Source organism: Pseudoliparis swirei, chromosome 17 (assembly GCF_029220125.1).
Source record: "Pseudoliparis swirei isolate HS2019 ecotype Mariana Trench chromosome 17, NWPU_hadal_v1, whole genome shotgun sequence".
In the NCBI taxonomy this organism is placed as follows: domain Eukaryota; kingdom Metazoa; phylum Chordata; class Actinopteri; order Perciformes; family Liparidae; genus Pseudoliparis; species Pseudoliparis swirei.
In genome coordinates, this window is record NC_079404.1 from 6,400,857 (window position 1) to 6,416,650 (window position 15,794).

General features: G+C 40.3%; 2 protein-coding genes across 2 annotated transcripts; one reads left to right on the forward strand and one right to left on the reverse strand.

Moving 5' to 3' along the window:
- Positions 1 to 571: 571 nt before the first annotated feature.
- haao (3-hydroxyanthranilate 3,4-dioxygenase) lies at positions 572 to 4,403 on the forward strand. The gene is made up of 10 exons (XM_056436149.1): positions 572 to 743; positions 904 to 982; positions 1,370 to 1,453; positions 1,594 to 1,700; positions 2,373 to 2,462; positions 2,545 to 2,588; positions 2,690 to 2,835; positions 3,859 to 3,927; positions 4,022 to 4,104; positions 4,206 to 4,403. The coding sequence occupies exons 1-10, from the start codon at positions 658 to 660 to the stop codon at positions 4,276 to 4,278; spliced, it is 861 nt and encodes a 286-aa protein (XP_056292124.1). The 5' UTR covers positions 572 to 657; the 3' UTR covers positions 4,279 to 4,403.
- A 3,580-nt stretch (positions 4,404 to 7,983) lies between these two features.
- Positions 7,984 to 11,144, reverse strand: LOC130207506 (transmembrane protein 229B-like). Its single transcript, XM_056436157.1, has 2 exons — positions 9,986 to 11,144; positions 7,984 to 8,585 (listed from the first exon to the last, which is right to left on the reverse strand). Exons 1-2 carry the CDS (start codon positions 10,035 to 10,037, stop codon positions 8,116 to 8,118), a joined length of 522 nt encoding a protein of 173 aa, XP_056292132.1. The 5' UTR covers positions 10,038 to 11,144; the 3' UTR covers positions 7,984 to 8,115.
- Between the last annotated feature and the right edge of the window lie 4,650 nt (positions 11,145 to 15,794).

Consider the following 15,794-nt stretch of genomic DNA (forward strand, 5'->3'; position numbering starts at 1 on the left):
GTACAGCCATGGCAATAGATGGTTTGGCACTGTCTAGCTAATGCTGTTAGATTGATAAGCGAGCACAGTACCATCAAAGACTAAAGATTTTCTTATATCTTTTTAATTCAAGTGAGGCAGTGTGTAGTCTCAGTATGTAGGATACATTGGAGAGGATTGAGTTCAATAGGATATTGTATTATGGAAAATATTTGGTTTCCAATTTCAGCTCAAACGTTATGACATGTGTCTCAGCTTTAATGTGACATTTGCTTTGAATTTATTTGGTTTATATACAATATAATAATACTCAATATCAAATCATAATGTAGTTAGAACTTTGTTGTGCTCTATGAATATACACCAAAATGTTTATGGTAGGCTAAGAACAATATATTGTGTTTTAAACCACCAAGACATCGCTATCCTAAAGCCATTTCAAACCTTGTTTCTTTTTTATTGACTTGTTTTGAAGTTCAAATTCCAATCTATCTGCACAGTCAAATCAGTCAAGCGACCTTTCATCTCTTTTGGGGATCCAAACTCCTCCCCCTTTCCACCAAACATTCACTTCTGCATTTTGGACTTTAAGTGTTCTTCACGTTGTTTGATCTGCTTAGACCAGCAGAGTCAGAGAGATTTGACACTGGTGGCACAAAGCACAGTGAGTTTGCAAAAATGAGCGACAGACCTCTTAAGAATGTGAAGAACTGGATTGCAGCGAATGAGAAAGCTTTCCTACCACCAGTGTGCAACAAGCTCATGTGAGTAGTTTTACTTTGGATCTAAGCAACGTTGTTGCTTACTTCTTGGATCGCATGATGACCAATCTGTGTTTCACAACTTTAAAACTCAGATTTGACAATCTCTTCAAATCACAATAACTGTCAGTGTACCAAGTTGTCTTTAATTCTTGTCTCGCAGGCACTTTTCCCAGTTGATCATCATGTTTGTCGGAGGTCCCAATACCAGGAAGGATTACCATATAGAGGAAGGGGAGGAGGTGAGAGAGAAGTTGTTCTGTCGCTGAGGCTCTCATTAACCTGCTTTACATTCACAGATAACCGACCTCACAGTTTAAAGTCCAGACAAATTGGGAAAAGAATTCTTTAAAAAACAAAAAAACATTGAGATCCCCAGTCATATTGTGAATTTATTTAGTTCTTCCATGGTGGATGGCAGAAATGATAACTGTTTCCACGTAGATAAGCCCCACCCCGCGAATGACGTGAATAAACCACAAATAGTCCAGCGAGTAATCTTCTCAACACATTTGTTGTGACCGCAGCATAAGAATGTCTTATTTAGCGTTTGGTTGTACTGCTCCACTCTCTTGCCTAGTTTGGAAAACAACTAAATGGTTCTCATGATATTTGTTCGTCTTTTATAGCTGTTCTACCAAGTGAAGGGGGATATGTGTCTGAAGGTGATCGAAAATGGAAAACACAAGGATGTGCACATCGGGGAGGGACAGGTAAGTTCATAGTATTTTAGGATTTCACATTTACAGTGCTGCAGTACACCTACTTCCGTAAACCGTACATGGTGAACTTTGTCTCATCCACCCTGCTTTGCTCCGACATTTTGCTTTGCATCTTTTGCTGCCTCCTTCAGATGTTCCTGCTGCCGGCTCGGATCCCCCACTCCCCCCAGAGACAGGCCAACACTGTTGGACTGGTGGTGGAGAGGAGACGGCTCCCAACTGAGATCGACTGCCTGAGGTTAGCTATAAACATTCTGGACATAACATGTAATCATCTTTTTTTCCGTTGCAAAACAAAAAATTTAAAATACAATCTGCTTTTCAAATATCTTGTCTGTTACATTAGAGCACAGTCTTTTATCAACAAAAAAAATTAACTCTTCCTGCTCAGGTACAAAACGACTGTGGTAATATTGTAACAGGCCAATTCCATGAACTTAGTAACTGTTACTACCTTCTTGAACACTAAGTTCTTTTCATTTGATCTGATCTGAAATTTTAGGAAAATAAATAGGATTTTCCTTGATTAAAGTCGTACATTATGAGAAACAACGTTTAATATTATCTGAGAATAAAATCCATACAGGAAAAAACAAATTCTGATTAATGTATCACTTTAAGTGTATGTCTTCAAAATCTCAAACAATATTTAATTTTAATTTTATTACTATATAATCTCAGAGAATATTCTGGATTTTTGTTTTATCCTCGATTTCATTCTGAAAAATGCGTTCCTCCTCCTCCCACTCGGTCATTTTGTTTTAATCTTTCAATGGCCATCTTAATCTTTTGATGGCCATAATACATCATTAGATGTACAAATAAACCAGAACATTCATCAAGAAAGTACAGACAAAACAAACATCTATAAAAGAGCATCATTAACATGAGCTTGTGCTGGTGCCTTCAGGTACTATGTGGACAATACCACCAACCCCCTCTATGAGAAGTGGTTTTACTGTCAGAACCTCGGAACCCAGCTGGTGCCATTAATCAAAGAGTAAGACATCTTTCCTTCGTCACACTTACAAACAGTCTCCATCAAATCTGGTAATTAGTTTTAAGGCAGTTTGTCATTGCAGGTTCATGGCATCAAAGCAGGCTAAAACAGGAAAGCCTGATCCAAGTGAGAGATTTTTCTTTAGGATTCCTGTAAAAAAAAGAAGTCAAATCTGAAGATCCCTGTCAGTCTTAAACTGGTGTTATGGCTTGTGTTTGGGTGAGCAGACGAAGTCTTTGGAGAACCCCCGTTCCAGCTGAACACCATGAACGTGATGTCCCCTTTCTCCTTCAAAGACTGGCTGGACCAGCAGAGGCCTTCCATGGCCGGTGGCAGTCCCATCGACATGTTTGGACCTCAGTTTGAGACCGAGGTACCACAAATCACATCCTCACCCGTGGGTTTTCGTTAAGGTTTCACAGTTTCAACTTTTCAAATACTGAGCATCCTGCTCAAAATAAAAATTCTTGTTGACTTATTATTTGATCAGATAGTTGCTGATTTAAATCCTAAATTAATACGTGTGCCTTTTATAGACTTTTTGATTCAGGTAAAGCTGTTGTAGTTTTATCACAATTTCATAATATGTACAACATATGTCGTCCTCGATCCTTACACCATTGATTCAGATGGGAAATACTTTCAAGAGATGCATCATATAATTGTGGCACAACACATGCACAGTGAAATCTGGTCTCATAGACTGTGTATAGGAAGTGGATGTAGTCGTCAAAACGTCCCCCCTTGGCTTGTGGACTGCGGTTTTGAAGGCTCAATATTTGGCATTTTGGCTGTTGCCATCTTGCTTTTTTGCAACCAGGGAATGAAAGTGTCCATAATTGGACTGCGGCAGAGTGACATGATGTTATGGACCCTGTATACCGCTCTGCTAGCGACCGGTTAATTACAAGGTTGCCACGGCCTAAAGCATTCCATGCTTTATTGATTTATTTTAGCAACCGGAGGTGTCGCTGCTGTAACCCTCCAACATGGCAGCTCCAGTAACACTGTGTCCTACCCCATGGATCAAGACCCGGCCTTCATTTTAAACAAGCTTATGAAGGGAGAGACTTCAGGAGAAGAGGAGTCCGTTTTCCAGTAAGGACGGACATGGACTAGATACCATGTGTATAGAATACACAGCAATAATATTAATTGTAACATGGAACATTTACTTTGAAATTTAATATTTCTTTGTTAAAAAAACAAAAAAATAAAAGATGTATATATTTCCAAAGATTACCCCCCCCCCCCCCCCAAAAGGCCATTGGCAGTAGTAGTGGAGATGTGTAGCATAGTGTCATTTTTTATACCATGACCTGTTGACCTAGAAACAAAAAAATAAAAAGTGCTTTGGTGGTCAGTATTGCATTATGGATGCATTGGACCATGACAGGTGATGGTGTTTGGACCCGGGCTGACGGAGACGGCAGTGCGGCAAAGCGATGTGTGGATCTGGCAAATGGTATGTTGCATTAAATGTGCTGTTCCTTTCTGTAGCTTCATACGATCAACCAGTCCTGATCTGCCTGTGTGTCTTCATCCCACTCGTCTTTCAGGAAGGATCCTCAATAGTTACTGTGAAGGAGCGGGTGTTCAGTCTTTTGGCGGGAGACAGTTTACATGTTCCTGAACAGAGCCAGTGAGTCAATTCTGGAACTTGGCTTCCTGTATATTCTGGATGTAGTTTTAAAAGAGCTGATTTGGCATTAATAACCTCACATATGGTTTCTTCTTCTGTAGGTACCAGTGGCAGAGAGAGAAGGGGACTGTTGCCCTGTTTGTGGTCCAAAACCCTGAGCGGAAGAGAGCCTGAACATCACAGATACATAGTGTAGATATTTATTAAGTGAATAATTCAGGTGGTTCTCAGCTATGTCTATGAAAGTGAATGCGCTGTAATTCTTAGATATGAAATAAATTTGTATGCAATTCACTTAATCATGAATCAGGATGTATAAAGGCCGCAAAACCCCGTACAGAGCGACAGAGTGAGTCAAACAAACACGGTCTGTGCACATGCACACATTACATTTCATAGTATTTTGTGTAGGTGTGGAGAAGAGCTCAAACGTAATGAGAGGTACAAAAAGGAATTATAGCTAATTAAAAGCACACATTTTTGTTCAAAGCTTCATTCTTACCTATTTGTACCTATGTCAGTATTGATAAACACGATGAGCTATTGAAACTGAAACAAAATGTATGCAAAAAAGATTTTGAATTGCACTCTGATACATAGTGTAGATATTCATTCAGTGAATAAGTCAGGTGGTTCTCAGCTATGCATATGAAAGTGAATGCGCTGTAATTCTGAGATATGAAATCAATTTGTATGTAATTCACTTAATCATGAACAAGGATGTATAAAGGCCGCAAAACCCTGCGCAGAGCGACAGAGTCAAATAAAAACGGTCTGTCCCCCAGCAGACCCTCGTTCATGCTTCCAAACGAGAAGTCATCTTTGATTTAGTTGTCATGTAACTTCCGTCCATAAGTTGTTACAACCCAAACCGCAATCCTTTCCTTAACCTAAAACCAAAGTACTTAAAACCATTTGTATCTCACGACCTTTTACGAAACTAAGTCGTTTTGTTGCCTGAACCCAGAAAGTTGTTTTCTGTGAGGAAGTTTATTTGGAAAAGACTGAAAATGGTAAATGGACATGTATAGCACTTTTCTAATCTTCTGACCACTCAAAGCTCTTCAACACTACATGACATCATGCATCCATTCACACTCATTCATACACTGGTTCCACCTGCATATCGGCAGTAACTAGCATTCCACTATTGTCCCTGTGCCCAAGAATGCTTCTCCAGCATGTATGAATGACTACCGACCGGTGGCCCTCACCTCGGTGGTCATGAAATGCTTTGAGAGGCTGATAAAGGACTACATCTGCGCCTTCCTCCCTTCCTCCATGGACCCGCTGCAGTTTGCTTATCGCCCAAACAGATCCACGGATGATGCTGTCTCCCAGGTACTGCACACCACACTCTCTCATCTGGACAGCCAGAGGGGGGGCTATGTGAGACTGCTGTTCATTGATTATAGTTCAGCTTTCAACACCATAGTCCCCTCCAGACTGGCCGGCAAGCTGATTGAGCTGGGACTGAACACCCCCCTGTGTGCTTGGATCCTGGACTTCCTGACCGCCAGGCCACAGGTGGTCAGGGTGGGCAGACACACCTCCAGCACCCTCACCCTGAACACAGGATCCCCCCAGGGTTGCGTCCTCAGCCCCCTACTGTACTCCCTGTACACACATGACTGTGTGGCCAGGTTCAGCTCCAACACCATCATCAAGTTTGCGGATGACACAGTGGTGGTGGGCCTGATCTCCGACAACGACGAGAAGGCCTACCTGGAGGAAGTTGCTGATCTGTCACTCTGGTGCCAGGACAACAGCCTCCTCATGAATGTCACCAAAACTAAGGAGCTGATTGTGGACTTTAGGAGGGTACAACAACAGAGGACATACTCACCACTGGGGATTAACGGGACTACTGTGGAGAGGGTGAGCGGGTATAAATACCTGGGAGTCCACATCACCGAGGATCTGACATGGTCAACAAACACAGACACTCTGGTGAGAAAGGCAAGGCAGCGCCTCTACCACCTCAGGCAGCTGAGGAAATTTAAAGTTTCCCAGAGGATCCTTCAGTCCTTCTACTCTGGAGCTGTAGAGAGCGTCCTGACAGGAAGCATCACAGCCTGGTTTGGCAACTGCTCCGCTCAGGACAGGAAGGCTCTGCAGAGAGTAGTGCGTTCGGCTGAACGCACTATTGGAACTACACTCCCCACCCTGCAGGACTTGTACACCAGGAGGTGCAGAACCAGAGCCGGCAGGATCATGAAGGATCCTCACCACCCCAACAACAGACTGTTTCAGCTGCTGCGGTCAGGCAGGCGCCTCCGTAGTCACGCTGCAAGAACAGAGAGACTGAGACGGAGTTTCTTTCCTCAGGCCATCAGGATTGTGAACTCCGACCTCACCAGGACCCCCACATAGACCCACACAACTGCCCCTCTTAGGCACACACACACACACACACACTTACTGTAAATATTGTGTTGTTTTTTATTGTAAATAGTGTGTACTTGTTGCCCTTGCACATTCCTGCTGAGCATTGCCACTTTCATTTCACTGCACACCCTGTGTGTGTATGTGACAAATAAAACATCTTGAATCTTGAATCTTGAATCACACACCATGGGCACAGCTACGGGAGGTATTTTGGGGTTATGTGTAGACCCTGCTCCCCACTGAGCCACCGTATGGGGGTTAAAAAAATTAAAACGTGTTGCACTGGACTTTCGTAAGAAAGCGCACAAAATAAATGAAGAGAAACTTTTTCCATAATATGACTATGATTTTAGTCTGTGAGACGCACTTGAACCGACTTCTAGTATGACATAAGAGTAGGCTTGTTGGAGATACACATCCTACATATGGATCACATATCAAGGCCTTCTTTTCGTGTAATCATGGACTGTATTATCAGTTTGTGAAATTCAAAACTGCATTTATTAGTGCATTAAACTGACTCGAGTCGAGGATTTCAATTCAATTCAGTTTAATTTGTACAGCCCAAAATCACAAATTACAGATTTGCCTTAGAGTACTTTACAATCTGTACACATACGACACCTCTGTCCCAGGACTTCACATCGGATAAGGAAAAACTCCCAAAAAATAGAAAAAAAACTTTCACGGAGAAGAAAGGGAAGAAACCTTCAGGAGAGCCACAGAAGAGGATCCCTCTCCCCGGATGAACAGAAGCAATATATGTCATGTGTACGGAATGAACAGCGTTACAGAGTTACAACACATTTTATGAATATGATGGAAATGTATGAATAATTAGCTGGGGGGGGGGGCGAGGCGCATCAGCAGGGTCACGGAGGCAGGAGGTCGGTCCACCCGGCAGAAGGCATCAGGAGGCACATAGAAAGAAGCATGGTCATTGGGCAGGAGGCCGGGGGCTTGATGCTGGAAGGAGGGGCCCAGGACCAGCTTCAGATTTGCTTCCTGTTTGTTTATTTAAGAAAAGTAACTAATGTTGCAGGTTAAATAAATGTGAGAATAATCAATTATTTTGTGTTGGAGTGTATTCATGATTTAATCGATCACAATTATCATTCTTAGACCACTCACTCAGGAGGTGATTTTCTTAGCATACATACATCACACTGATTCACTCAGTATGCTATGTGTCTTATTAGTTCCCACACAGAAGTGTTAACATTACAATTTGATATCACTTCTTATATACAGTCTATGGTAAAACCACAACTTGTTGTTTTTACTCTTTGTTTTTAACATTCAGATATGCAGATAACGGTGTTCATCTTCATATTTAAAATCTCGCAAAAAAGCAAATGATCGTACTTCCCGAAAGGCCATACTACACTTTTAAAGCTGTCATACAGTCGTTACATTTCGCTACCGAAACAGTTTTCCTATGTGATATTTATTTATTTTCTTTCATCTGCGAGGAAAAAAAGTCCTCACACATTGATTTTTAAAAAGTTATTTACTGGCACAATTTACTGGCACCAACTTTTTACACTTCAACATGTCAAAAATAATCTCCATGAATGCTTTGTAGATACTTTTGGAAGCGCAGTTTTACAGAATGGTATCAGTTCAGTTGTGCAATCTTATCCTCAGAGTGTTCTCGATCACATGCTGCTCAGCTATGAATGCTGCCAAAGTCCAGGGCACTGCATACTCCAGAGTCACCAGTCCTGCCAGGTTGTAGCGGTAACCTGAGTAGTCCCAGGGACAGGCCCCCAACAAACTCAGCCCTGCCCCCCAACTGAACTCCCACAGGTAGATGAACACTGTGTAGGCCACCAGACGCACCGGCAGCGGGTGACGGCGAACCAGCAACCGGGCTCTCAGGACCTCGATGAGGTAGATGGCGATGGCGTACATGGGCAGCGCCCACAGGCTGCTGTGGCCTGTCAGCCTCATGTCCCGGGTGCTGCACCAGTCACACACGGCAGTGAAGGCCACCTCACAGAGGCAGCCATGCAATGCGTACACGTAGAGACGCTCTACGGTAGTGAGAGGACGACTCCGTGCTGCAGGGGCTCTGTCATCAACACCAGTCCCTGTCTCAAAGAAGTTATTATTTACACAACGTTTTGGGCCATTTTGATTTCGGAGATTTCAAAAATATGATTTCCAAAATGTGGCAAAATGAGACATGTGACGGCACGCTAATAAGCTTTTAGATGGTGTGAGAAAAGATTATTTTTGTTTTAAAAAATGATGTGCAAAAGTAAAAGGTATTATGTGCCAGCAATAGCATCTTTGATTGTCTGGCAACTTCCCTAAAATTATACAAGACTTCAAAAAGTTCCCGCTAAAGGAATAGTGTTTGACATCAACCACATATTTTTTCTCTAGTTGGCACGGCCAAAAACGTTTCTTGCTGCTAACTTTGGAGAGAGCCCGTCAGAGCCAATCGAGAGCCGATCTTCTCCTCTCACTCTTTGTGAGAAAACGAACAAGTGCATGTCCCAAAATGTTGAATTTAACTTAACTTAAGTAAACTTCTAAACTTATGACTACACAGGAAATGATACATTTACGATGTAAATTGTCTCAACGACATGTCAGTAAATTCTTAGAAAATATTGATCTCATGGATTATTTAAAAAAAATTCTCAGCAGGTCATAATAACATAGCTCTACTTTACTGTTGTGCTACATTAGCGATGACATCGATTTACACTAACATTAATGACAGATTTGCAGCAGTTTGCGCCTGTTCCTGGTCCCTGTATTTAAAAACGGTCAGTTATTTTTAGGAGTGAGAGCAGCTTGACCTTCTGTGCTTTGAATTTTATTGGCTTGTTTGCATTGTGAGTTGTTCCTCCCACTTTTATTTTACGACAATGACATTGAAGCACGGTGATCAGAACGTGTGCCTAGTAAAACCAAACCCAAATGTAATTAATCACTACAACAATGACAATAAGGAGACATCTTTTCTTGTTCCCCTTTATAAATAAAAGTTGTATTATTGGAACTGTTAATCGTGGAATTCCCCAGTTTAATCAATTAATCTTTCATATTTCTTTTGATTGCTTTTAAATGTCTGGAACTATAGCTCTTATACAACTCTCTCACAGTACTTCCATGATCTAAATATATTTTTTACAAGGATACAATAAAATCTTATTACAAAACAATTTAACGGAAGTACAATTCACTTCTCTTTTATTTTAGATTTTCTTCCACTCAATATAACACCAGACGCTCCAATGCGCATGCAGTCCTGTTCCATCCCATAGTGTACATGCTCTACTTTGGATTAAGAGGCTTATAGCCCATTTTAGCCCAGTGAAATCTTCAACACGGTTTCCCCCTGCACTATAAAAAAGATCCACAAACAAATCAACTGGAATCAAATAATTTCTCGGAAAAAAGATGCCATATTATGGCTCAAAGTGTGGGCTTCCAAAATTGCTTGACATGATAAATTAAACATGGTAATATTTCTCACCTTGGTCATTTCTACCTTGCGTTCCCTTCATATTTAGCTTTCTCGCTTCCATCCCCGGGCAGCATATGGGTCCCTGTGCCTTTGTAATCCCTCTGCTTCCTTATGTCTGTGTGTGTGTGTGTGTATGTGTGTGTGTGTTTGTGTGAATCTTGGGCTAAACATTAAACGGCTCGGTGTTATCTCAGCAATTCCCTGTGTCACAGACTGAGGTTGTGAACCAAAGGATGGACTCTGGAAGCTGGACCCACCTGAGGAACAAAAAACGCCTGTGTGCAGTATTGATCTCACATCGGGAGGATGTGGCTGTGTGAATTGTTTCATCAGAGCAGTACAAAATGTGTGTGACGCGTGAGGGGGCGAACAGTGATAACCAGTGAAGGGTTATCAGTGAACCGCAGCAGCTGGGTGTGTCGTGGAAGCTGCCACAAACACATATTAATAGATGATAGAACTGACTGTAAAACTTTAATTCCGCTATTCTAGATTTTTTTTTAATGTTGGTTCCCAATCTACAAGTCATTGTGATAGATATGTGTTAACAATATTTCATATTAACCTGGATTGTTTGTCAAGTGTAAAATGTAAAAATGTTTTGTCTCTCAAATCTCTTTGGAAAATTAAAACACATTCTAGACTAAACTGTTTCAAAGGTTTCTTAAGTTTATTTCTAAATTGACACCAAACAATAACTAAATATAAGCGAGTGATATGTTCAAGTTGCAAAGTTATTGCAGGTCTGCATGTTGACTGTGTGCATTTGTACAGGTAGAGCCTTCAGTTTTAAATGTCAGGATTGATTTATTAATCAAGATAAATGAAATATTGAATTAATATGAATGAAATATTATTATAATTATATAATAATATTATCTATTTGCTTCATATTGGTTATTGGTCATTGCAAATATTGTTTGTATATTTTGGTTATTTACTTTAAGGAGTTTAACAGTTGAACTCGCAGCAAGGAGATTTACCTTATCAAGATTTTTTATTTGTCATTCATCTGCAATTATAGAAATGAGTAACTACAATTTACTCATAAGCACCAACACGCAAAGCTGCCTGCACACATTTAAAAACACACAAATATGGACGGCGAGCCCTACCGGTACAGTTTCACACATGCACAGTGGAACCATAAAGTGTCTCTAGGAGCAGATGTTAGTCCTGACATGGTGCCACTGCTGCGTTCTGTGTGTTTGTTCTCTCTGTACTCTAATAAAACAGTTGGATCAATGGAGGTTCTTTCGATCAGAGTCCAGTAATTCTAGCAAACACACATTTGAGTTTGGCAAGGGAGACTGCACCGCTGTCTGGGAGTCAATGACCATAAAGTTATCGAGCAGACAAAGGTCAGTTATTTGCACAGTGGTGAGCCGGGATGACTGTGTTGCATTGTTGGATGCTGAATCGCCATCGAAGAATATTTGGTTAGGGAAATTAACATTCTCTCTCCCAGAGAGCACAGAGAGCCTTCCATTGTTGCCCTTTTCAAGTCACTCGTCATCAATCTTGAGTCGGTCTGATGTGGTAAATTGAACGCACATAAATTAGATTGAAATTAATGGAAATTAACAAAGATGAGATTGGATGAGAGTAGATGAAAAGAAACAGGTTGTGATAAGACACGATGAGATCCTAGAAGGTGGGACGATGAGATGGGATGTGAGAAGATGAGAAGATGAGATAAGATGAGATGTGATGAGATGAGATGTGAGAAGATGAGACAACGTAATGAGATGTGAGAAGATGAGATGGTCTAAGGCAGGGGTGCTCACACTTTTTCAGCATGCGAGCTACTTATAATATGTTATATATATATATATTTATTTATATACACACAAACCCTGAAAAAGCAGGGTTGTCATATTTTGTTTGACTGTAAAAAATAATTTACAGTGAATAATTGGAGTAAACTCATGAGCAAGAACAGCTGATGTGGTGACGTCATCAAGTTAGCTGCTTTTCCAATCGCAGAAAGACCGTCCTCCGGTTCTTCGGAATCTGGACTCCGAAGACCAGACTCCAAAAGAACACAAGTCTGTCTGTACTCAGTGTACTTTGAATTGAGAAACGGCTATTGTCACTGTAAATAACCCCTTAAAAGGTGTATTGTTTTGTGTTGATTGCCTTCTTTTGTATCTGCTTTATTGGTTTTGATGTCTGCCTTTTTATATTGTATTGTTTTAATGATTTTGTATATGTTTGAATCTACTTCCTTTTAGAGCTAAATCGGACTTTTATTCTGAAATGTTAAAAGGAAGCGCACCTTTATTTTATGGTAAAATACAAACTTGACGGTACGGCTAAACGTTACGGACGGATGCGCATTTCATATAAAGATGTAAGAGTTGTAATGGTCCCGTATGAGGCTAATGCTATTACGGTGGTGACAAGGAGGTATTTATGAAAGATTTTTGGTTCAAGAAAGAAAGAAAATAAAGAAGTTCACCAGCAGTAGGGAGAGCGGGGTAATGTGAGACACTTTTTACATTTGCTCCCCTCCAGGCGAGCTTACATGATATATCAGTAAAACGTACACATTTCCCATTAATTCAGGATGTTACCTAGCAATGTACGTTATCAGAATGTCTTTTGGACAAAGGGCAGTGAAAATATGATTGTTTCAAAAAAAGTGGTCTTGTGTCTCACTTTACCCCTAAACTGGGGTAAAGTGAGACAGACCTGAGAAATCAAGGGGGTAAAGTGATCCACTTACTTTTTCCATTTTAAAACTACCATAACAACACATGTTGTAATAGTTACAATCCTGACAGCTAGATTGACAACCACACATTCCAAAACTAATATCGGACTAGTAATAGAATCATGGAGATTAAGATCAATTAAGCACATTTATTTAAACACTTGAAAGTAACTCCGAACAAAATCCTATACAACAAAATATAATACAAAATGTTTTAATTAACAATCAAATGACAGATAGAACCAGTTAGATCATAACTCATATGCCAGTTTACGGCAATTAACTGGAGCAAGGCCATGGAACTGGTCAGCTAGTTGTTTCAAGTGTTTGCTCCTCCTCCATCTCATCTGTAAATATTCTCTTTGCCTCAGCTACTGCACGCCAGGATACTGATTTTACTTCCCGTTTCTATTTTTCTTTATAAATCTTTTGAGGGTTGTCTTGTCAATATTTCTATCCCTTCCAGCTTTTCTTAAGGACTTACACTACCGTTCAAAAGCTTGGGGTCACTTAGAAATGTCTTTATTTTTCAAAGCACTGTTTTTTCAATAAAGATAACATAAATCAAAAATACACACTATACATTGTTAATGTGGTAAATGACAATTCTAGGTGGAAACGTCTGGTTTCTAATGAAATATCTCCAGAGGTGTATAGAGGCCCATTTCCATCAACTATCACTCCAGTGTTCTAATGGTACATTGTGTTTGCTAATCGCCTTAGAAGACTAATATCTGATTAGAAAACCCTTGTGCAATTATGTTAGCACAGCTGAAAACAGTTATGCTGGTGATATAAGCTATACAACTGGCCTTCCTTTGAGCTTGAATTTGAAGAACAAAATTAATACTTCAAATATTAATCATTATTTCTAACCTTGTCAATGTCTTGACTATATTTTCTATTCAATTTTCAATTCATGTGTCTCACTTTACCCCACAGCCACTATTTTAGAAAAAACAACATATCTTAGCCATTCAGGCTAATCTTCAGCTAGCATCAATCACATGGTTGTATATGTTCGAGGTTCATCGACATGTATGATATATGGTTTTCTACCTAAATCAATTTGTTTTGACACAAAAGTTGATTTAGTTCACAGCAAGAAAATGTACTTTTACATGCAAAAAACTATTTTTTGTGAAAAAACATACTTAACACAGCACCAGCACCCACTTCTTTTTCATGGCAAGGGGGGAATGGGAGGGGCTTGAAAACATTCAATTCAATTCAGTTTATTTGTATAGCCCAATTTCACAAATTACAAATTTGTCTCGGAGTGCTTTACAATCTGTACACATAGACATCATCCCTGCCAAAACCTCACATCCAGGGAAAAAACCCAAAAATAACTCAGGGGAAAAAAAAAAAAAAAAGGAGGAGCAACAGAGGAGGATCCCTCTCCTAGGATGGACAGATGCAATAGATGTAATGTGTACAGAAGGACATAATGGTCACATGACCACAAATGGGTTCCTTTGCCTAGATACAGGTGGTGTCTCACATTATCCGGTGTCTCACATTACCCCGCTCTCCCTAAGTCTCACGCCGATTCATAAACGGGGATCCGATACAGTCACCGTGGAAACATTGTCACATGACGTGTTCTCTGGTTCTGTGCTGTGACGTCGCAAGTTACATCACGGAGCACCGAACCAGAGTTTATAACTAGAAGTGACTTCCAGCAGGAATTAAGTCTGTGAATCCCCCCACCCAGGGAAGTGGCTGAATTGGAGAAGGGGGTGGGTGGGCTCTGCTGTGAAATCACAAAACGGGTGGGTGGGAAGGTGATTCTCAGAAATGAGAATTGCCAAGGACATAAGATAAAAGAGGAACAAAAAGGGAATTCATTTCTTACAGAAAGAAATTAAAGAAATTTAAAAGATGTTCAAGTGCGTTGTCTTTCAAAAGGACAGAAGGAACATTACATCACGTTTAGCTGACGCTTTTATCCAAAGCGACTTTCAATCATACACAGTAGACAGCTGCCTTGCTCAGGGACACATGGACTCTGGCGGGGATCGAGCCAAAGAAAGACCGTCCTGAATAGTTGGTAGTAGGCATGGACCACGTCACCACAATCCAGACCTCCACAATCCATCAGGCAGATGGAGGTAGAGAGGAGGAGTGGGCGGGGCACATCAGCAGGGCCATGGCATCAGACCCAGCCAGGTCCAATGAACTCTATGAGATTGTTTGCAATTACATGTGTCATATAACTTTATATACATACAAATATATACACACATATATATATACACTAATATATATGTATGTATATAACATTTATATATACACTACCGTTCAAAAGTTTGGGGTCACTTAGAAATGTCTTTATTTTTCAAAGAAAAGAACTGTTTGTTCAATAAAGATAACATTAATCAAAAATACACTCTATACATTGTTAATGTGGTAAATTAATATTCACGGTGGAAGTGTCTGGTTTCTAATGAAATATCTCCATAGGTGTATAGAGGCCCATTTCCATCAACTATCACTCCAGTGTTCTAATGGTACATTGTGTTTGCTAATCGCCTTCGAAGACTAATATCTGATTAGAAAACCCTTGTGCAATTATGTTAGCACAGCTGAAAACAGTTATACTGGTGATATAAGCTATACAACTGGCCTTCCTTTGAGCTTGAAGTTTGTAGAACAAAATTAATACTTCAAATATTAATCATTATTTCTAACCTTGTCAATGTCTTGACTACATTTTATATTCATTTGATAAATAAAAGTGTGATTTTTCATGGAAGACACGAAATTGTCTGGGTGACCCCAAACTTTTGAACGGTAGTGTATATATATATATATATATATATATATTTATATCTAATCTAATAATTATAAACTAGGGGTGCTCACACTTTTTCAGCATGCAAGCTACTTATAAAATGACCAAGTCAAAATGATCTAGGGGGGGGGGAGGGGTTCAAGTGACTTTTTTTTGGTTGCTCCGTCCCGATGCGCGCAGACACGCCGGCATCGGAGTTCTGCGGCTCGCAAGACGGCGAGCCGAGAAGTGTTAACGCGACACATAGAGACAGAAATGACATGCTGTTGTTTGGATACGATCAATAACAGATGGCTGTTTAGTTC